The 24,036-nt window shown below is 42.0% G+C and overlaps 1 protein-coding gene across 1 annotated transcript; it reads left to right on the forward strand.

Moving 5' to 3' along the window:
- Positions 1 to 86: 86 nt before the first annotated feature.
- Positions 87 to 22,050, forward strand: LOC127618557 (zinc finger protein ZFP2-like). Its single transcript, XM_052091076.1, has 4 exons — positions 87 to 145; positions 4,011 to 4,172; positions 4,269 to 4,950; positions 17,484 to 22,050. The coding sequence occupies exons 2-4, from the start codon at positions 4,011 to 4,013 to the stop codon at positions 18,995 to 18,997; spliced, it is 2,358 nt and encodes a 785-aa protein (XP_051947036.1). The 5' UTR covers positions 87 to 145; the 3' UTR covers positions 18,998 to 22,050.
- The last annotated feature ends 1,986 nt before the right edge of the window (positions 22,051 to 24,036 follow it).

The following is a 24,036-nucleotide window of genomic DNA, read 5'->3' on the forward strand; positions in this document are numbered from 1 at the left end:
TTCCCTCTACGGCAATGCTCCACACGCCATCACAGTAGGTGGCGGAATATGCATCAAAAGCTTGTTTGCCAACTGCCATAAAACGTCAGAGAAGAAGAAGGAGACGGAAAAGCGATATTAAACACAAGAAGAGAAAATTTTGTCTGTAAGTGTTTGCATGTGTTTATTTTCATTTGTGAGTTGGTTGTTTTTGTCTCTTTGACGTTTTAATGATCGTAATAGAAGATTATTATCGTCGTTTGTGGCGGTTTTGTGACGGACTCTTTAAAATATTCAGTTTCAGGAGAAACAAACAAAAAACTTCGGAGCCCCTTCAGGGGGAATTTGTTTTCTGAAATAGTTTTACTGTCTCTCGCTATAAATTTACCATGATTTTACTACAGTAACTATATTTAATAATATCCGTAGTGAAACTATAGTAGTACAGGAAAACGGATAATGTGGTTTAAAACATAATATAGTGATTATTCTGGTTTTACTACAATAACTGTAGTTTAACTGTGATTACTGAGGTAGTTTAATCATTGTATTTGTAATAAAACCAAAGTAATCACAAGATTAACCATGAATAATCTATATTAAAACATGGTTTTGGTCCCAAAAGAAACTAAAACAAACATGTCCCACCTCAGTCATGTTTACTACAATATTACTATAGTAAAACCATGTTTCAGAGCAAAAACATCACACTGTCATGGTAACTACTATAGTAAAGCCATGATTTTATATTGTATGTTTGTTTTAGGCTTCAGTGTGTTTTTATATGACTATAGATTTATCATGGTTAATCTTGTGATTATTATGGTTTTACTTCAAATACCATGATTAAACTACTACAGTAACCACATTTAAACTATGATATTTGTGGTCAAACAATAATAACACAACATTAACCACAGTTTATTTGTCCTGTGTTACTATAGTTTCATTACGAATATCATGGTTAAAATATGGATACTGTAGTAAAATCATGGTAAATGTATTATGGTGGAATGTAACGCCCATGGAGGCTTCACACACAACTCGCCACATGCCCCACCAAGAGCGAGAACCACATTATAGCGACCACGAGGAGGTTTTTCCCATTTGGCTCTACCCTCCCTAGCAACCGGGCCAATACTCGCTGAGCTAACCAGGCCACCCGAAAAATGTTTTAATGCAAAAAAAGTTACTAACTTTATCAGTGGCGATGATGGAAGATAATTAAACTATATAAAAAAAAAATGAATGAACCCTTTAACATAATTCAGGGCTCCAGATTAACTTTTTGCCTTGGTTGTACTGGTGCGCCTAACTTTTTTATTTAGGTGCACCAGCACAAAATTTAGGTGCACCCAAATTTTTCCTCGGTTTGCGTCGCCTTTAACGGCACAATTTCAAGGTCACCTTTTTATCCAACTATTCTTTATTTTCTCAGTGTTCATTTCTAGAATTTGTTGACTATGTGTAATAATAATGTCAAATATTCTTTGATAACATTTATTTTTTAAAAAAGCAGTCTTCCAAGTACCTTTGCATAATCATATCGGTGCAAAATCAGTGCACAATCCACATAGAAAGGGTCTGTTTTCATTCCAGCACAAAATGAACTATATCTGCCACCATATCGGTAATCTGAATTTCCCCCCTCTAAAATCGATATTGAATCGGTCTCAAAAATCCCATATCGGTCTGGGTCTACTAGAAAGCGAGAGACCTTTCTCCTCCCACACCACCTCTTTGGCAGTAGTTCTATACTGTAAATTAGGGCTGGCCGATTTTTCTGATTAATTAGGATTTGTGTTTTGACACCATTTTTTTTTAATCGACAAATCAAGATTTTGCATAAATACATAAACGTTATTGTTAGATGCATTTTAAATCCACCAAAGGTTGATTAATAAGAAGATAAAAATAATTCATAGCGCTTGTCTTAATTCCACTCCTGATCTGATCAGCTGCACGTGTGTGGCGTGCTCCAATTGAACGTGACTGGTTAACAACATGAAGAATGATATAAAAGACAGTGGCAATATTTCCAGTTGTATACAGTGTGATTGTAGCTCAACTTCGTCCACGATGATTCGGATAGATCGCTAATTATTGCTTTGTTCTGTGACATGTTTTAAGTGTAGTGTATCTATTGACAAAATATGACAAGCCAATATTTTGACAACGTTGCGAGTTGAGTTGTAATGATAAATTATTTAGATTTGCTTCACTGCTCCGCATGAACCGTCTCTGAGTCGGATGCCATCTCTGACGAAGGACCAGGACTTGGCATCTTACCAGGGACTGGGGAGACTGGCTGAAGTAGCTCTGGGCTGTTGTCGGAGCATTGACCGGGTAGAGTGTAGGGAGGAATAGGCCTACTTTTCTTACAGAAAAAATTCTCTATGGGTCTATTTCTTTTCATTATTCGACTTCTGCGTTTTTTTTTTTTTTTTTTGCTGATGCTGATTGCCGAAACTGATTCTCTTTTGCTCCGTTCGCAATTTCAATCACACAGCACGGAGCCTACATGAATATCTGGACCACAGCCAATCAGAGGCAAAGACCCGCCCCATCTCTGTCGCTGATTGGTTTAGACCACAATATGATCCAACTATGAGTGAGTTCTGTCTAGGAGAACAAACGCTTAGTTTGCGAGAAAAAAAAAAAAAGTTCGCTGAGAAGCAGCGGATGCGTGCGAGGACGTTAGGTGCACCGGTGCGACCAAGGAAAAAAATTAGTCGCACCCTTACAAATTTTGGTCGCATGTGCGACCAAATTGGTCACACTCTAGAGCCCTGTAATTGAAAAATGTATTTTAAGTTCCAATGTATAAAAATATAAAAATGTTTTCATGCAAAAAAACGTTACTAACTTCATCAGTGGCGATGATGGAAGATAATAAATCTATATAAAAAAAAAAATGAATGAACCCTTTAACATAATTGAAAAATTTATTTTAAGTTCCAATGTATAAAAATATAGAGTTTGTCAATAATCTAGTTTCTGTCCACTTTTTGCTGTTTTCTTATTGACAAAGTGAAAATGCGTAACAAAAATGTGCTAAGTTTGCCGTCTTCTGCCTTTTTCCATTCCAGTGGCCTTTTATTGATAAAAATGGTGTGCGTGATGACATCATGCCTTAAAAACACTTAAAATAAGTCAGTTATGTTTTGGTTTACGGAAAAGAAATCTGCCCTTAAACCGTTTCCGGCTTAAGCTATTAATGAAACGTTGATGCGCTTTAAAATCAGGGTTTAAATATATGCTACATTTCTGATATTCAATGGGCTATTTTAAACAAACATCTTATCTAAAGCATTGCATCACAACTGCATAATGTCCCGCATATTTCTCCAGTAACTTTTAACGACCAACTGAACTTGATTGTCATCTAAAATTAATTTTAGCGTCATAATGAAATTTACATTATCTGGAGAAGCTCAGCAAACGCAATCCATCTGCTAACATTTTAAAGCCCTACACTCTTTGTTGCAAATAAATCCTTGGAAATATAATTAATGGCATCAACCAAACAACCATTTTTGATATATAATAAAAATAAATTTAGCAATGGTTACAATGTCTTTAATAAATTCAAATATACAATCTGTATTTACATTAGTGCAACACAAGAGTACTAGAGAAAAAAACAGCTCCCAAAGTCACCGCAATGTAACAATAAAACCGAAAATGATTTTTCCCAAACGCATCCACACTCCATTTGTGGGATTTGTATTTTCTTTGATGTGAATTTTCTGTGATGGACACTTTAAAATATTCAGTTTCAGGAGAAACAAGCAGAAATGTGAGAATATCATGTTTAATTTCTTATAAATGAGCTCGTTAAATTCATCGTCTGATTTTAAATGAGTTCAATGAAGGTGAGTATATGTGAAAAATGAAACCAAACTCCAAGCACACATTTATATTTATAGGCTATCAACAAAGTTATTTAACAGAGCTGTTTATAATCCTATAATAATGTTTTTGAGTTAATGAATGTCAGTTTATTATAATGATGATGTTTTTGTGTTCAGATGTTCATCATGAGAGAGCAGGTGGATGTGATCTGCTGTAAATCAGTAGGAACTGATCTGTCCATGCTGGATATTGATGATTTCATCACAGAAATCTCTCATCTGAAGAAAGAGGTGACGTCACTGAAGACAAAGCTGATGGAGAGAGACGACAGGTTACAGGTTAAACATTCATTTCATCCTTAAAGTTGAGATTGTAAGCTTTCAAATGATGTGATATGATGAACAGTACAGATGTGATTGTGTTGTGTTTGTCAGGAGCTGGAAAAGGTTTCCTGTCAATCTTCAGTGTGTGTGACTGATGGGACCTCCACAGAATGTCAGGATTCAGTGTGGAGCGGCAGAGATCAGTCCACACCACAGCGACTGCTGGACAAACTCTCTGAACAGAGATCCAGAGACACACAGGACTCACAGCTCACTTTACTCTGTTCTACTGACGGTAATCAGGGTGATCAAACCTCCACAGAGTCTCTGACTTCTGTCTGTAACACTGAAGAACAGCAGACGATGCAGACACTAGTGAAGATGTGTTCAGTGAAGCTGCTGGACTGCAGGAACCTGATGAAGATGAGAGGAGAAATCAAAGAAGAGGAACAACAGAGTGATGATGATGATGATGATGATCAAACCTCAACAGAGTCTCTGACTTCTGTCAGTAATGCTGGAGAACAGCAGATGCTGATGACACCAGTGAAGATGTGTTCAGTGAAGCTGCTGGACTGCAGGAACCTGATGAAGATGAGAGGAGACACCACAGCAGAGGAACAACAGAGTGATGATGATGATGATCAAATCCCCACGGAGTCTCTGACTTCTGTCTGTAATGCTGGAGAACAGCAGATGCTGCCAGTGAAGATCGAAGTGAAGCAGGAGGAGATAAATGAAGAAATCACAGTAGAGGAACAACAGGCAGATAAAGATAATTATATTTCTTCAGGTATGTTTCTTCCTTTAATAATTTACATTTTCATGTCAATCGACTGTCATTTTACTTTTTATCATTCAAATTTTTCAGCGGCATGAACTGGGAGACTAGTCGGGATTGAGGGAAATATGAATGCAGCAATGTGAATGGAGATTCAGCTTCTCAAGAGATTATAGGAGAAAGATTTAAACTTGGTATTGGAGGAGGGAGTGTGGGCTAGGATTCTAAAAAACATCAAATCTACATCTAGAGATGCAAGGGTACATCTTATGCAATTTAAGATTTTACATAAATTCTGATGGACCCCCTATAGATTGTATACGCTTGGTCTTAAAGACACAACCACATGCTGGCGAAGCCAATCAGAAGATTGGGTCTTCTGATCTTTGTTAATATCAAAGAATTTTGGTTGAAGGTTCAGAGTTTTATGTGTGATGTATTGGGCCCTCAAATTTCATTTTGCCCTAGACTCTGTTTTCTAGGCGATGGGACAGTCATTAATACAGGGATGGGTACATAAAAAATTGGGTCCTGGCTGGTGTTATGATCAGAACACAGGTCATCCATAGGGGCATTTGAGGAGGCTGGGCAACATGGGTTTATTTAAATATAAATAAAATAAAAAATGGGGCCGTTATTTTGACTTTTTGGAGGTCTTTTGGTGGGGAGGCAGTGGAGAGATATAGATCATGTTAAATGTGTGTGTGCGTTCTTATTGTTATTTTTTTTGAAAATATACTTTTTTCTAAATACTTTCTGTTGGGTTATTTATTTATGTGTCTTTTTTTTATTTATTATCAGACCACTGAGGTGTGCGTTTGTGTTGGCGGGGTGGTGGGTGTGATGTTCGGAGGGAAGGGTTTTAAGTTCATATAATTTTATTCTGTTTTTTCTGTCATGGTTTTTTAATCTGTGACTGGAATCCATAAAAATGGTTAACAATAAACATTTTGAGAATCTCCTAACAAGGCCACATGTCACGGTCTGGGTAGATTAGATGGTAAGTGAACAATCAGTTCTCGTGGTCAACTTGTTGAATTCAGGCAGGAGTAAAGACCTGAGCAATATTGAAAGAGCCAAATTGTTATAGCCAGATGACTGGGTCAGAGCATCTCTGAAATGGCAAGGCTTGTGGGGTGCTCCCTGTAAGCAGTGGTGAGTACCTACCTACAGTGTTCTGAGGAGAGACAAACCACAATCCGGCAAAAGGTTGTTGGGCGCCCAAGGCTCATCAATAAACAAGGGCAAGGAAGGCTATCCCATCTGGTCTGAATGTCTACTGTGGCAAAAGTCACACAAAATTTTAATGATGGTTATGGTAGGAATGCGTCACAACACACAGTGCATCGCACCCTGCTGCGTATGGGGCTGCATGCCGAATACAGGTCAGAGTGCCCATGATGACCCCGTCCACCATCGAAAGAACCTACAATGGGCACGCTAGCGTCAGAACTGGGCCTTGAAGCAGTGGAAGGAGGTCGCCTGGTCCAATGAGTCCCTTTTTCTTTTACATTACTTGGGACGGCCTTGTACGTGTGTGCCATTTACCTTGGGAGGTGATGAAGACAGAGAGAGAGTCTGCTTCACGGATGGAGTTGGGAAGGTCATTCCACCAACGTGGTATGATGAAGCTGAAAGTCTGAGAAAGTGTTTTGGTGCCTCTTTATGTTGGTACAACAAGGCGATGTTCCATAGCTGACCGTAGGGTTCTAGTGGGTGTGTAGCTCTGCAGAAATGATTTTGGGTATGTTGGAGCAGCCCCAGTGACTGTTATGTATGCCAGCATCAGAGCCTTGAATTTGATACTTCCATCAACCGGTAGCCGGTGGAGAGAGAAAATAAGTGGTGTAATGTGCTCTCGTTGGTTCATTGAAGACCAGACATGCTGCTGCATTCTGGATCATTTGCAGAGGTCTAATTGCACATGCAGGGAGGCCAGCAATTAGAGAGTTAAAGTAGTCCAGTCTAGTTATGACAAGTGACTGAACGAGCAGTTGTGTGGCATGTTCAGATAGGAAGGGTCTTATCTTCCTGATGTTGTAGAGTGTAAATCTACATGATCTTGCGGTCTTTAAGATGTGGCCCATGAAATTTAGTTTATCAATGGTTTCTCCTAGATTTCTGACCATTTTTGAAGGCATTACTGTAGTCGAACCCAGCTGCACTGTGATGTTGTGTTCAACAGCAGTGTTGGCTGGAAAGACTAGGGGTTATGTTTTGGCTGGATTGAGTTGCAGGTGGTGTTCCTTCATCCAGGCCGAGATGTCTGCCAGGCAGGCAGAGATTCGAGCAGTCACAGTAGTGTTGTTGGGCTGGAAAGACTAGTAGAGTTGTGTGTCATCGGCATAGCGGTGGTATGAGAAACCATGTGATTGAATGATGGGTCCCAGTGATGTTGTGTGTATATAGAGAATAGAAGTGGCCCAAGCACTGATCTCTGAGGTACCCCAGTAAGTAGTTGATGTGGCTTGGATACCTCACCTCTCCAGGCTACCTTGAAGGACCTACCTTAGAGATAGGAGTGTAAAAGAATCAATGGAAAGGAGACGAGAACCGGCTTTTCAATATAAATAATAGTTTAATGATAAACTTAAAAAAGACACAAACATGACGGACATGTCCGTAAACAATCTCTCTCTCCCGCACTATCCTCTGCAGTCAGCCTTTATCCCTCACGGAGGCATAATTAACCTAATACGGGACCGGGTGTGTAGGATCATGACCCGGCCCCGCCCTCCTCCCTGCCACATTCCTCCCTCGTTCTCTCAGGCTGGGTTATAAAAAAAAATAAAAAAAAATGGGTTACACATCTGACCCTTCTGGTCAAAAGTGAATGTGAATACCAAAGTGTTGTATTTAATACTATAGGAAAGTTTGAGGGTGGCCGATAAGAAGGACACGGGAGGCAGGTTACTCCACTCACAGGTTAGGATTTTAATGACCACACTTCAGCGCTCACAGCCTCACACAATACTCTCTTCAGCTCACAATAATAAACTCTTCAGCTTCATAATAATATACTCTTTTGCTTCACAATAATAACCTTCTGGACCCATGCTCTCTTCCCGTCTGCTGGTTGTGTGGCTGCTTTATGCCACTCTCTCCATGATCACTGGAATTAGAAACAGGTGTTAACTTAATTTAGCTTAGGTGGAAGCGCCCTTACCCTCTCCGGATGGGCGCTTGACCCCCCAGCTATGTGCGGCTTTATCATATGTGAATGCCTGTTGGCACTGCTCCGTCCACTCGACCTGGTTTGGAGCGCCTTTTTTAGTGAGATCAGTCAGCGGGATGTTGACGTCCAAATAATTAGGTTCAAACTTCCTGTAATAGCCAGGCAGCCCCAGGAACTGTCTCACCCCATTTTGGTCTCACAATCACAATCGCCGCAGTTTTGTCAATTTGGGGACGCACCTGGTTGTGGCCCAAGTGGAACCCCAGGTACCGTCCCTCCACCCGCCAAATCACGCATTTCTTGGGGTTTACAGTGAGCGCCGCCCGTCACAGCGATCTCAGAACTGCCCTCAGATGCTGCATATGCAGCTGCCAATCATTGCTATAAATGATGATGTCATCTAGATAGGCAGCAGCATAAGCAGAATGCGGCTGGAGGATGCGCTCCATGAGACGCTGAAAGGTAGCCGGGGCCCCAAATAAACCGAACGGAAGCGCCACAAATTTGGTGCAATCCAAATGGCATGAAAAAGGCTGTTTTTTCACGGGAAATTGCTGTCAAATCTAATGTCGAATAAAATGATATGCCCCGTATTGAGCATTGCATCCAATTCCTCCCAAACTAGTTTATTTTTGTGTTCAGGCAAGCGATAGGGACGGCTACGTACCACCACTCCTGTTTCATTCTCGATGTGGTGCTGGATGAGGTTCGTACGACCTGGTAGAGGGGAGAACACGTCTGCAAATTCTTGTTGCAACTTGGCAACACCTGTGAGCTGGTCTCAGGAAGTGACCGGAGTGTTATTATTAAGTTTTTTTTATTCACCTCTGGCCCGAGCTCCGCCCTCTCTGGAACTACTGTAGCCAACGTCACGGGGACCGCCTCCTTCCACAATTTCAGGAGGTTGGGGTGATATATTTGATGTGCACCCTCTCTATTGGTTCACTTTACCTAATAATCGAGATCCCCCACTTGTTTTGTGACCTTGGCGAGTAACTTGAAGCTCGATGTAGGGAGTAATACAAGTACCTTATCTCCCAGTGCAAATTCACACAGCCAAGCTCCACTGTTATACAGTTGGCTTTGTCATTCTTGAGCTTGGAGCAAATTCTCCTTTGTTAGTTGCCCCAAGGTGTGGAGTTTTCGCTAAGATTAAGAACATACTAAATGTAATTTTTGCTATCGGAAGGTCCCTCCTCCCAAGCTTCAAGGATGACGTCAATCACCCTGTACAGGTGCAGCCCATAGAGCAGCTCGAACCTGGAAAACCCTGTGGAGGTAACAGGGGGTCGAGCCATTTATCCCAATTTCTGGCATCCCCGTGCACACCCCCTGTGGACATCACCACCAATGCCCGGCCAGTAAAATCCCCTGAGGATAGGAGGTGCCACAGCCCCCCCCCCCCCCAACTTCCTCTTGACATGGAGCTGACAAAGATGGCCCCGGCTCCACCTCCCCTGCCAGAGCATCGCACACTTCACATCTCACTGATTTTATGCAGAACCTATCTGCACATTTTCCATTTAATACATTCAGAAATTCAGGCCAATTAGTCCCCAGAATCGGCAGATGGTTGATGTGGGAACTAACTGCAGCCACCACTCTGTTTTGTTCCCAGAAATGTATTTGCAAGGGTCACCACAGGGTATTTGTGAATATCCCCATGCACACACTTCACCCTCACCATTTTAGCTGTGCCCAATGCCCCGTGTTGAACCAAGCTTAGGTGGATAGTGATTTGATTACAACCTGTGTCCACCAACGCTTCATACCTCTATCCGGTACGCTCCGGCTCAGTCGGGGGCAGCCTGCGGGGAGTCGGGGATCCGGACCACCATCCACAGCTCCATCACGGGGCATTGATCCCGGAAGTGTCCCGGATCCCCGCAACTCCAGCAGGCCAGCCCAGACGCCACGGCCGCACCTGCGTCGGTGGACACTTCCACCTGAGGGGGAAAGCAGCGGGGCGCTCGAGGCAGGGGTGTGTGCCCACCACCTTGCACGGGGAACTGATTTTTATTAGGGGTTCAAACCCAAAGGCCTAGAAACCTATAGTATTTGTTATGAATTTTAGGGGTTCGAGCGCTTGGCACTGAAACCCTATTGTAATTGTTAAGATTTGTATTATTGGGGGTTCAAGCGCTTAGCGCTAGGTGATATTAGGTGATCACAAGTCGAACAAAACGTATATCTCCCATTTAAATTCCGTCATGAACATTTTTGTGCAAATTTGCAAAAAATATTTTTTCTAACTCCTCCAACGCCATATGTTCGATTCGCAAGCAAATAGGGGTGTGTCTACTATGAACCCTCCTGACAAAAATGTATCAAAGGAATTTTGATTCGTTGAAGCATTGCAAAGATATAAGCCAACAAATTGGTCAGGCATTGTCCATTTTGTACCCATTGACCAATATCTGCGAAGTGAAAAGGCCAAATGTTACTAAACTTGATACACATGTACAACAGCACATTTTGAGTCTGCATACAAAAAGAATGTGCCTATAGGGGGCACTACAACTAAACAATACTCATAACTCTGTAACTATATTTTTGAAGTTGAATATTGGTATGCTTCTTGTAGGGGCCAAATGCTTACATATGGCAATATAATTTTTACTTCTACAATATGACTCGGACAAATAAAAAAACATAGCCACCAGCAGCCAATCATATTTCAGCAAAATGGCTGTATAAATGGTGTGTTGTATATTATCCAATGTTACCTGCTATTGTGAACTACATCTAGGACTCCCTAGGTCAATAATTATCAAAGAAAAGTTTAACTTTATTTATTCATTTAGTTATTTAGGGGCTGCATTTATCATGTAGGTTTGACCAAGTGTATCCAAAAGCCTATTATTCCTAAAATAAATAAATAAATAATCCTTTTTGGAGATTGGGTGCTTTGTGGCTTTATCACAGATAAACGTTTTTAAAAAAATGACCACCAAAACAATTATCCTGTTTCACGATCATGGAACAAAAGACATCAGTTATATTTAACACCAGTTTGCAAATTCAGCAACTTACAAAGTACATATACATTTATACAAATACATTATATTTGCCTTTCCCAGCTGCTCCAGGAACACCCTCCTCTTGTTCCGCTTATCCAGGCATCCAGGTATGGTTGATCTTGTTCCATATCATGAAGGCATTTTATGAGGACACATCAATGATATTATGGAAGATGACCAGGGGCCAGCGGGCAGTCATCCTCCTGCAGCTGTAAGTTCCAATAATCTTGTCCAAGTTGTCCACGCCTCCTTTGTTGTGGTTGTAGTTCAGGGTGATGGCTGGATTCCTGTCCTCACGATCACTGATCTCAGCCGTTTTGCACAGTGTGCTCAGGAGGACCACAATCTTGTTCCTCTTTGAAAGGTAAGAAACTAGAGTGGTGGTGGGGGTGAAGGCAAACTTTAATGAGAAGGCCTCTCTCCCCCTTGTTGCAAGGAGTGCAGGAGGGAGCTCAGGCTTGTTCTTTCTAACTTTGCCAACCATGGTGATCTTCCTCTTCAGGAGCTACTGGCTGAGTTCGATAGAGGTGAAGAAATTGTCACACGTGACATTGTGTGTCACATCAAGCACAACCCGCATCCCCTGGTTCTTCTCTGTGCCTCCACTGGTCAGCTTCCCTGTGTAGACTTGCATCTTCCAAGCGTAGCTAGATTGTGCATCACAGGCCACCCATATCTTGATGCCATGCTTTGCTGGCTTGCTAGGCATATTCTGCTGGAAAGGACAGTCTCTTTGACAAAAGAGATTACTATCAGTAATTAGTATCTTCTTGGACTCAAGATGGTGCCGAGTATGGCTGCTGCGTTGCGAGCTCCGTTACAACACTGCGGTTTATTGTTTGTTTTGTTTACAGTTCTTTGTTTTTTTGTCTTGGATGTTGTCTGCCTTATTGTTTACGACAGCCAAACGCTTTTGGACATTGGTTCTACAATTACACATCGAAAACCGGACTTCAAACTCCTTAATGCCGGCCCGCTGTTTACAAACACGCCAGCGGAGCCCTTTGTCTGGGCTGCTCGGCCACGGAAACGCAGAAGGAAAAGAGGAAAACGAGCCGGCGTTCTCATCAGAGTAAGACGTCGTGCAAATCGACCCCCGCTACCCAGTATACTACTGGCAAATGTTCAGTCTCTGGACAACAAACTCTGTGAGCTGAGAGCACGGATCTCTTTCCAACGAGAGACGAGAGATTGCTGTGTTATTTGCCTTACAGAAACCTGGCTGGCTGCGGAGATTCCAGACTCGGCCATCGAAATCACAGGCTTTTCCGTGCATCGAGCGGACAGAGCGAAAGACCTCTCAGGTAAAAGCAGAGGTGGTGGTGTATGTTTTATGATCAACAAATCATGGTGTGATCAGAGGAACATACATTTCATAAAGTCTTTCTGCTCTCCTGATCTGGAATATCTCATGCTTCTGTGTCGACCATTCTGGCTACCGAGGGAATTCACAGCGGTCATCATCACAGCTGTGTACATCCCCCCATAAGCCGACACAGACCGGGCACTCAGGTGAACTGTATGGGAGTATAAGTGAGCAGGAAACCGCGCACCCTGAGGCCGCGTTCATTGTTACCGGGGACTTTAACAGAGCCAACTTCAAAACAATCGCTCCAAAATACCACCAACACATAAAGTTCAACACACAAGGGGACCGGGGTTTAGATCATTGTTACTCTCCTTTCCGGGATGGCTACAAATCCCTCCCCAGCCCCCCATTTGGCAAATCGGACCACTCTTCCGTTCTGCTTTTGCCCGCTTATAGGCAGAAGCTGAAACGGGAAGCACCAACCCTCAGAACGATCCAGTGCTGGTCGGACCAATCAGACTCTGCGCTACAAGACTGTTTTGATCACGCGGACTGGGAGATGTTCCGGTCCGCTTCTGATGACGACATCGAGGTTTACGCTGACAGCGTAACGTGTTTCATCAGGAAGTGCGTAGAGGATGTTGTTCCGACCAAACCAATATGGATATACCCCAACCAGAAACCATGGGTTAACGGCGAGGTTCGCACGGCACTCAATGCGCGGTCCACCTCTTTTAATTCTTCTAACACGGAGGAGCGTAAACAAGCAAGTTATGCCCTCCGTAACACTATCAGTGCAGCCAAACGCCAGTACAGGCACAAACTTGAAGGTCAGTTCAACACCACTGACTCTAGAAGTATGTGGCAGGGAATTAATACCATCACGGACTACAAACGGAATAAAGACTCCGCCGTGAACACAGCTGCATCTCTCCCGGACGAATTTAATACATTTTATGCTCGTTTCGAGGACAAAACCACCGCCCTCGCGGAGAGAGCACTCGCGGCTGACGCTACAGAGGTTGATTCACTCTCCGTCTCTGTTGTGGATGTAACCCGATCCTTCCGACGGGTGAACATCCGTAAAGCTGCGGGTCCAGACGGCATTCCGGGCCGCGTCATCAGAGCGTGCGAGAACAAACTGGCTGGTGTTTTTACGGACATTTTCAATCTGTCCCTCTCCATGTCTGTAGTCCCCACATGCTTTAAAACATCAACCATTGTGCCTGTACCGAAGCAAGCCACAATCACTTGCTTAAATGACTGGTGTCCTGTTGCTCTGACCCCCATCATCAGTAAATGCTTTGAGAGGTTAATCAGAGATTACATCTACTCTGTTCTGCCCCCCTCTTTGGACCCATTGCAGTTTGCCTACCGCAACAACCGCTCCACTGATGATGCCATTGCATCTACACTACACACTGCTCTCTCCCATCTGGAAAAAGGAACACATATGTGAGAATACTGTTTGTAGACTACAGCTCAGCATTCAACACCATAGTGCCCTCCAAGTGTCAGGAGCTGGTGTCAGGAGCACAACCTCTCCCTCAACGTCAGTAAAACCAAGGAGCTTGTGGTGGACTTCAGGAGGAAATACGGAGAACACAGCCCCATCACCATCAACGGAGCACCGGTAGAGAGAGTCAGCAGTTTCAAGTTCCTCGGTGTCCACATTACTGAGGAACTCACATGGTCCGTCCACACTGAGGCCGTTGTGAAGAAGGCTCACCAGCGCCTCTTCTTCCTGAGACGGCTGAGGAAGTTTGGAATGAACCAACACATCCTCACACGGTTCTACACCAGCACTGTAGAGAGCATCCTGACTGGCTGCATCACCGCCTGGTATGGCAATAGCACCACCCACAACTGCAAAGCCCTGCAAAGGGTGGTGCGAACTGCCAGAAACATCATCGGAGGTGAGCTTCCTCCCTCCAGGACATATACACCAGGCGGTGTGTGAAAAAAGCTCGGAGGATCATCAGAGACTCCAGCCACCCGAGTCATGGGCTGTTCTCACTGCTACCATCAGGCAGGCGGTATCGCAGCATCAAGACCCGCACCAGCCGACTACATGACAGCTTCTTCCCCCAAGCAGTCAGACTGTTGAGCACTTGATCTATCAGGATCAATAATTAGCACTGCACTTTATTAACCTATAATCTCACATTGGACTGTCAACATATTCTCCTCAATATACTACTTCATATATATATATATATTTCATATACTCCTTACTTATTGTATTGTATATTGTGTATTCTATATTGTGTGTATTGTTTAGTGTACATTGTATATAATTATTGTGTTGTGTAAGTATGTTGTTTACTGTAATTGGTATATGTCTCGTCACTGTCATGACTGCTATGTTGCTCGGAACTGCACACAAGAATTTCACCTACTGTTGCACTTGTGTACATGGTAGTGTGACAATAAAGTGATTTGATTTGATTGATCAGTGTCACAGAAAACAATCACATAAATCAGTGATATTAAAGCAAATACATAATAGCGCATAAAGCAATACATAATACATTTAACAGTGAAAATCACTTATTACAGATATGAAAATAAAAATGTACCTCTGAATGGAACCAGTTGCTCATTCACTGTTACTTCAGGCCCAGGGTTGTAGAGGTATGGCAGACGCTCCACCCACTTCTCCCATACCTCCCTTATGGCCCCCAGTTTGTCTGTCACACGTCTTGCAGGTCTTGACTCATGGTTATCAAATTGTAACATTCTTGAGAAAGTGTGAAATACATTCAGTGGCATGGAAAATCGCCCTTCCACTCTCTGCATCCCAGAGACTACACGTAGCCTCGCCTCGGGACCTATACACACCCGCTAAGATTAGCAGACCTATGTAGGCAAGCAGGTCAATCTCAAACATCCTTTTCCAGTTGTCTCCATATTACGGAAACCCTCCAAATTTGTCATCTCTAGGATTATTTTTTCGATTGCTGGTGTGATGAACATGTAGAATGTTAAGGCAATGTCCTGGGCATGGGCAACTGCCACCCTTCCCTGGTTGTCATATGGTGACAAGGACCATGTTATTTTGCTGTTCTTTGACAAAAATGTCTCTTTCAGCTTGGGGGATTTCTTCATCTAAAGATGATGCATTGTGCTCTTGGTTGTATTCTTCCCCATCTTCTTCTTCAGATACCTCCTCCTCCTTCTAAATCATTGTTCTCCTGTTCCTCCTTGACATACGACCTGTTGGCACTGAAATGTGCACTCATGGCTTCAGAAAAAAGAGAGAACTGGGGGCATTGTCATTTGCAGCACCTTTATAGCCTCTGACTGCATCTTGTAGGGGCCAATGTCAGTCCTACAATGTCAGTCAGGCAAATTAAAAGCATGGCCGTCAGCAGCCAATCAAATTTCAGCAGCTAATTATATCATATCTGAATGGCCGACCATTAGGAAACTTGAGATATTTATAGACAGTGTTAGAATGAGGCTGTGTACCAAGATTTATAAAAAATCGGCCACAAGGTGGCGCTCTAACAATGACATTTACGTTTTCACCAATAACACCGCAAGCGAGTTGAATAATCTCAAAATAATTTTTTCCTCTTAATTCCTTTCACCAAGACCTACAAAATGTATATCTTCGTTTTATGGCATTTTATAAAATGTTTTCTGAAATTCAAATTTTCTAAAGATACTTTTTCAAACTCCTCCTAGGCCGTATATCCGAGTCTCACAAAATTTGTTGTGTGTCTCCTATGCTAATACTAACCCAAACTTCTAAAACTTTTTGTGAGATTGGGTGCTTTTTGGCTTTTTTTTTATTTATTTGAACAGTTAAAAAGTTTAAAACAATTACCACCATAACAATTATCCTGTTTCAGGATTGTTGAACAGAAGACATCAGTCATTTAACACCAGTTTGCATACTCAGCAACTTACAAACTACACACACACACACACATATATATGTATATATATAAATACATTCCTTTATTGCATACTTTGAAAGTTCTTAAAAGGCTTGAACCCCGTTAATTGCTGCTTGCTTCTATATTTATTATTATTATTAATCCACCACTAAACTGATTGGGCAGTAAACCATAAGGCCTAGAGACTTGAATCTTGGTCAGATGGTAGTAGTATTACTCGTTACTCAGATACATGGACTTGGCCAAATCAGTCAATACGGGGCACTACAGCGATCTAAAACGCGTAACTGCTTATAACTCCTAGACTGTTTGTCGTAGAATCAAGTGCTTTATATAATTGGAATCCTTGGCTCAAACCAAACAAATGTAATATCTCCGATTTCATTTCTGTCTTTAGAAAATGAGCCTGACAAAATATACACAAGCTTATAAATCCTAAAAGAAAAGTCAAAACTTCACGAAAGTAGGTGAGCACATGCAACATATAATTCTAAAGAAGCATACAAATGTTTATAGAGATTGGACAATAGTTGGCTCTATAACTGTTGTAAAACTTTACAAAAACATATATTCCCATAGTAAATAGCCTGTATTTGCTGTAAATCTATGATCTAGGTGGTTGCATGCTTGCTAAATAAAACATAATACTTTTACGTATATTATTATGTTTTATAAAGGCCTTAAACCACTTGAACCCCGTTAATTGCTGCTTGCAGCTATATTTATTGTTATTATTACACTTTATAGCATTAGCTTTAAAAAAAAAAAAAAAGTGACTATCTGTGCTCACAGATGTGCATATCTTATATTAGCAGCATATTTAGTGCTTATAAAGTGCTGAATGTGAGATGACTACAATAAAATTAGCTTCAGCATTGGCCCAACTTTCACAGAAATTTCAATGCAGGAAAAACCCTAAAAAAACTTGGGCAGGTGTTTATTTAAAACCCTGATGACTATAATCATTAAATGCAGTTATTATAAACTGTATGAATAAATACCATTTTCACAACAAATATCACAAATTTATACTGGAAATTTGTTGTGTTCTGGTATTGAATTATGCTTCAATTTGATTTGTTTTTACATTTGTCCCTCTTGAATTGATATTTGTCCAATTACTGTGTTTATTTTAGAGCTGCTGGAAGTGAAAGAGCAATGTCAAGAACTGAATGAAGTGGAGGACCAACATCAGTGTCAGAAACATCATGATTTCACAACTGAAGAAAAATATTTGAGTTGCTCAAAGACTAAGAAGAATTTATCACCAGAAAACCAGAAAAGAAGAGCAGCCAATAATGCTTTCACCTGCTCAGAGTGTGGAAAGTGTTTCACAAATAAAAGCCTCTTGAAACAGCACCAAAGAATCCATACTGGAGAAAAACCTTACAAGTGCTCACACTGTGAAAAGAGTTTCAATTACTCACAAAACCTGAAACCACACGAGAGAATTCATGCTGGAGAAAAACCTTACAAGTGTTCACACTGTGAAAAGAGTTTCACCCGGTCAGAAAACCTGAAAACCCACAAGAGAATTCATTCTGGAGAAAAACCTTACAAGTGCTCACACTGTGAAAAGAGTTTCAATCAGATACAAAACCTGAAAACACACGAGAGATTTCATACTGGAGAAAAACCTTACAAGTGCTCACACTGTGAAAAGAGTTTCACTCAGTCACAATCCCTGAAATCACATGAGAGAATTCATTCTGGAGAAAAACCATACAAGTGCTCATACTGTGGAAAGAGTTTCACTCAGTCACAAGACCTGAAAACACACAAGAGAATTCATACTGGAGAAAGACCTTACAAGTGCTCATACTGTGAAAAGAGTTTCACCAGGTCAGAACACCTGAAAGCACACGAGAGAATTCATACTGGAGAAAGACCTTACAAGTGCTCATACTGTGAAAAGGGTTTCATTCATTCAAAAGACCTGAAAACACACAAGAGAATTCATACTGGAGAAAAACCTTACAAGTGCTCACACTGTGGAAAGAGTTTCAGTCAATCACATAACCTGACAATACATGAGAGAATTCATACTGGAGAAAAACCTTACATATGCTCACACTGTGGAAAGAGTTTCATTCATTTACAAGACTTGAAAATACATGAGAGAAATTATACTGGAGAAAAACCTTACAAGTGCTCACACTGTGGAAAGAGTTTCACTCAGTCACATCACCTTAAAATACATGAGAGAATTCATACTGGAGAAAAACCTTACAAGTGCTCACACTGTGGAAAGAGTTTCAGTCAATCACATAACCTGACAATACATGAGAGAATTCATACTGGAGAAAAACCTTACATATGCTCACACTGTGGAAAGAGTTTCATTCATTTACAAGACTTGAAAATACATGAGAGAAATTATACTGGAGAAAAACCTTACAAGTGCTCACACTGTGGAAAGAGTTTCACTCAGTCACATCACCTTAAAATACATGAGAGAATTCATACTGGAGAAAAACCTTACAAGTGCTCACACTGTGAAAAGAGTTTCATTCAGTCTGCATACTTGAAAATACACGAGAGAATTCATACTGGAGAGAAACCTTACAAGTGCTCACACTGTGAAAAGAGTTTCATTCAGTCTGCATACTTGAAAAAACACGAGAGAATTCATACTGGTGAAAACCCTTAAGTGCTCACACTGTTTTCCGCCAACCATGACACAAGCCCGGATATGTCTGATTCTTAAAAATGACAAAGATTCAATAGAGTGTAAGAGTTACCGTCCAATTTACTTGATCCAGCTAGATGTAAAAATATTGCCAAAAATGTTTGTTAAGATTAAGTAAAGTTACATATAGATCAGGTAGTGTTTATTCAAGGCACTTCTGATACATTTACATTACATTTATGCATTTGGCAGACGCTTTTATCCAAAGCGACTTACAGTGCACTTATTACAGGGACAATTCCCCCGGAGCAACCTGGAGTTAAGTGCCTTACTCAAGGACACAATGGTGGTTGCTGTGGGGATTGAACCGGAGACCTTCTGAATAACAGTTATGTGCTGTATCCCACTACGCCACCACCACTCCATGATACCATTAGGCATTTCATTAATATCATTTGGTCAATGGCGAATGATCAGACTTCGGTCATTGCCATCTCACTTGATGCTGAAAAGACATTTGATATGGTAGAATGGGATAATCTTTTTAAGATTTTGGAAGCGTGCGGGTTTGGGAATACTTATATTGGATGGATTAAGTTACTTTATGGACACCCGGTAGTGGTGGTACAAACAAATTAATTAATTTCAGAATATTTTACTCTGGATAGGGGCACCCGGCAGGGTTGCTCTCTTTCCCCATTATTCTTCTGTCTTGCCCTGGAACCATTAGCAGCCGCGATAAGAAGGGAAGATGATTTTCCAGGGGTGATGGCTGGAGGTGTGGCGCTTAAACTTTTTCTTTTCGCAGATTATATTTTATTATTCATCTCCGCCCCTACTAGATCTATGCCTTGCCTCCACAGAATTATTTACTGCCCAGTAATGGCTTTTCAGCCGGGCACCTTTCAGTGGCATTAAGTATTTGGGAATTTTATTCTCAGCAAATTTGTGTGATTTAGTTAATTAATTTTGACCCTTTTAATAAAAAGGTTTTCGAGCTATGTGGGCTGGTGGGCTTCATTACATTTATCTTTGATTGGGAAGGTTAATGTTATTGAAATTAATTGTATTCCAAAATTCCCTCTCTATATTCCCCTCTCCCTATAGATGTTTCCCTCTCTTATTTCATGAAATCTGATAGCTTAGCGAAGTCCTTCATTTGGATATTGACATACATAGGCTGATTGACAAAGGTGGGCTAGGCCTACCCAAGATTTTGTTTTACTATTATGCATTCGATCTCAGACATTTGGCTCATTGGTCGCTTCCACCTGAGAGAGCCCCTTCCTGGTTTTGTATTGAATGGAAATTTCTTGCCCCATTTCACCATTGCAAAGCCTTTCTATTAAACAAACCGGAGAAGTTAAATTACACCCTGTTATCTTGCATTTACACTCGGTATGGACATTTATTTAAATGTTGACTCGAGTTTATGGCTTAACCCCAATTTATGCATTAATAAGTCGCCTTTCTGCTGGTCAGAGTGGATTGTGAGGGGGGTTGCTACACTCTGTGACCTATATGAGAGTGGAGTGTTTAGATTCTTTAAAAATGTAGTTCAACATTCCCAGATTTCAGATATTTAGGTATTTACAGCTGTGCCACCTGCTCTGTACTTTTTATGGGAGTAGCATACACCCCCCTAAAGTGGCAGACACTCTGGGAATGGTGATTACTGCTTTTGGAAAAGGTCATGAGGCATCAGTGTATTTCTCCCTGCTAATTCAGAGTCTGGGGGACGGAGCTTCAACTTCCCCAATACCAAGTTAAAATTTTTCTCCCATAATATCTTGAGAGAAGGGAGTGTGGGCTAGGATAAAAAAAAACACCAAGTCTGCATCTAGAGATGCAAGGGTGCAATTTATGTAATTCAAGATTTTACATCGATTTTATTGGGACCCTCTCTAGATTGTGGCTTGGTCTTAAAGACACACCCACCTGCTGGCGATGCCAATCAGAAGATGGAGACACAACCCATGTCTTTTGGTGTTGTTAAGATACAAAAATTAGTTTGAAGGTTCAGGGTTTTATGTGTGATGTATTGGACACTCAAATTAAACTTTGCCCTAGACTCTGTATTTTAGGCAATTGGGCGATCATCAATATACAGTGCATCCGGAAAGTATTCACAGTGCTACACTTTTTCTACATTTTGTTATGTTACAGCCTTATTCCAAAATGGATTAAAATCATAATTTCCTCAAAATTCTACAAACAATACCCCCATAATGACAACATGAAAGTTTGTTTGAAATCTTTGCAAATGTATTAAAAATAAAAAACAAAAAAATCACATGTACATCAGTATTCACAGCCTTTGCTCAATACTTTGTTGAAACATCTTTGGCACCGATTACAGCCTCAAGTCTTTTTGAGTATGTTGATACAAGCTTGGCACACCTATTTTTGGGCAGTTTCTCCCATTCTTCTTTGCAGGACCTCTCAAACTCCATCAGGTTGGATGGGGAGTGTTGGTGCACAGCCATTTTCAGATCTCTCCAAAAGATGTTCAATCTGGTTCAAATGTGGGCTCTGGCTGGGCCACTCAAGGACATTCACAGAGTTGTTCCATAGCCACTCTTATCTTGGCTGTGTGCTTAGGGTCATTGTCCTGTTGGAAGATGAACCCTCACCCCAGTCTGAGGTCCAGAGTGCTCTGGAGCAGGTTTTAACCAAGGATGTCTTTGTACATTGCTGCATTCATCTTTCCCTCGATCCTAACTAGTCTCCCAGTTCTTGCCACTGAATAACATCCCCACAGCATGATGCTGCCACCACCATGCTTCACTGTAGGATGATGCGCGCACCACCGTTATCTAATTTCTTTTACCCCAGTCACATAAATGCTCACGTTATCACTTTGCTTTGTCCTTTTAGCAGATAGTCTTTTTAAAAGCCACTAAAAGTAAAGTTTCTAGATGGAAGTTCCCCATGAAATGTATAAACATCTCAAGTTGTTTATAATTTACCAATTTTATAGCAATGCAAATATTAATTTGTTTATTGTGTTACCATGAAACTATTATATTGCACATTTCTGCATATTATAAATTTTTTTTATAAAGTATATTTTGTCCCCATCATTACTGAATCCTCCTCTTTTTTTCAGTTTTATTGTGTGCTATGCATATATGTACTATTGTAGTATTACGGTTCACTTGCTTTATCGTCTGATGCTGTACAGTAGTATATAAAAAGTATAAACTTTCAATCCAGGTAATCTCAAATCATGAGTTTCATCCACGCAGGAAACATACACTCAAAGAGCACTGTACTCCTACTTATTCATGCAATCATCTAATCAGCCTATCGTGTGGCAGCAGTGCAATGCATAAAATTATGCAAATACAGATATAAATACAAATAGGCATAATACTTCAGTTAATGTTCATGTCAACCATCAATATGTGGAAAAAATGTGATCTTAGTGACTTTGGCCTGATTGTTTGTGCCAGATGGGCTGGTTTGAGTATTTCAGTAACTGCTGATCTCTTGGGATGCACAACAGTCTCTAGAGTTTACTCCGAATGGTGCCAAAAACAAAAAAACATCCAGTGAGCAGCAGTTCTGCAGATGGAAATGCCTTGTTGATGAGAGAGGTCAACAGAGAATGGTCAGACTGGTTCGAGCTGACAGAAAGGCTACAGTAACTCAGGTAACCACTCTGTACGATTGTAGTGAGCAGAATTTTATCTCAGAATGCACAACAGGTAGAACTTTGAGGCAGATTGGCTACGACAGCAGAAGACCATATCTGCACTTTATTAGGACCATAGTGTTTCAAATAAAGAACTCAGTGAGTGTATATATATACGCCTTGACTGTTTTTGCCTGTGCCTCTCCCGACCTATGGAGCTGCCCTCGGCAATGGCCTAGTTCGCCTAAGCCTTGAAACTGCCCTTCATGAAAGCTTCAAAAGGTTCAGTGGCATTCCCATCCATCCATCCATCTTCAACCGCTTATCCAAAGTCGGGTTGTGGGGGCAGCTGCTCCAGCAGGGGGCCCCAAACTTCCCTATCCCGAGCCACATTATCCCGCTCTGACTGGGGGACCCCGAGGCATTCCCAGGCCTGTGTGGAGATGTAATCTCTCCACCTAGTCCTGGGTCTTCCCCGAGGCCTCCTCCCAGCTGGACGTGCCTGAAACACCTCCCTAGGGAGGCGGCCAGGGGGCATCCTTACCAGATGCCCAAACCACCTCAACTGACTCCTTTCGACGCAAAGGAGCAACGGCTCTACTCCGAGCTCCTCACGGATGACTGAGCTCCTCACCCTATCTCTAAGGGAGAAGCCCGCCACCCTTCTGAGGAAGCCCATTTCGGCCGCTTGTACTCGCGACCTAGTTCTTTCGGTCATGACCCAACCTTCATGACCATAGGTGAGGATAGGAACAAAGATTGACCGGTAGATCGAGAGCTTTGCCTTTCGGCTAAGCTCTCTTTTCGTGACAACGGTGCGATAGAGCGAGTGCAATACCGCCCCCACTGCCCCGATTCTCCGGCCAACCTCCCGCTCCATTGTCCCCTCACTCGTGAACAAGACCCCGAGGTACTTGAACTCCTTCACTTGGGGCAGAACCTCATTCCCTACCTGGAGTACGCACTCCATCGGTTTCCTGCTGAGAACCATGGCCTCAGATTTAGAGGTGCTAATCCTCATCCCAGCTGCTTCACACTCGACTGCCAAGCGATCCAGTGAGAGCTGAAGGTCACGGACCGATGATGACATGAAAACAACATCATCTGCAAAAAGCAGCGATGAGATCTCCAGCCCACCGAACCGAACACCTTCCCCACCCCGACTATGCCTCGATATCCTGTCCATGAATATCACAAACAGGATTGGTGACAAAGCGCAGCCTTGGCGGAGACCAACCCCCACATGGAATGAACTCGACTTCGTGCCGAGGACCCGGACACAGCTCTCGCTTTGGATGTACAGGGATTGGATCGCCCTAAAAAGGGACCCCCCCACCCTGTACTCCCACAGCACCTCCCACAGTCTCTCCCAGGGGACCCGGTCATACGCCTTCTCCAGATCCACAAAACACATGTAGACCGG

The sequence above is a fragment of the Xyrauchen texanus genome, chromosome 25, assembly GCF_025860055.1.
Source record: "Xyrauchen texanus isolate HMW12.3.18 chromosome 25, RBS_HiC_50CHRs, whole genome shotgun sequence".
Classification (NCBI taxonomy): Eukaryota; Metazoa; Chordata; class Actinopteri; order Cypriniformes; family Catostomidae; genus Xyrauchen; species Xyrauchen texanus.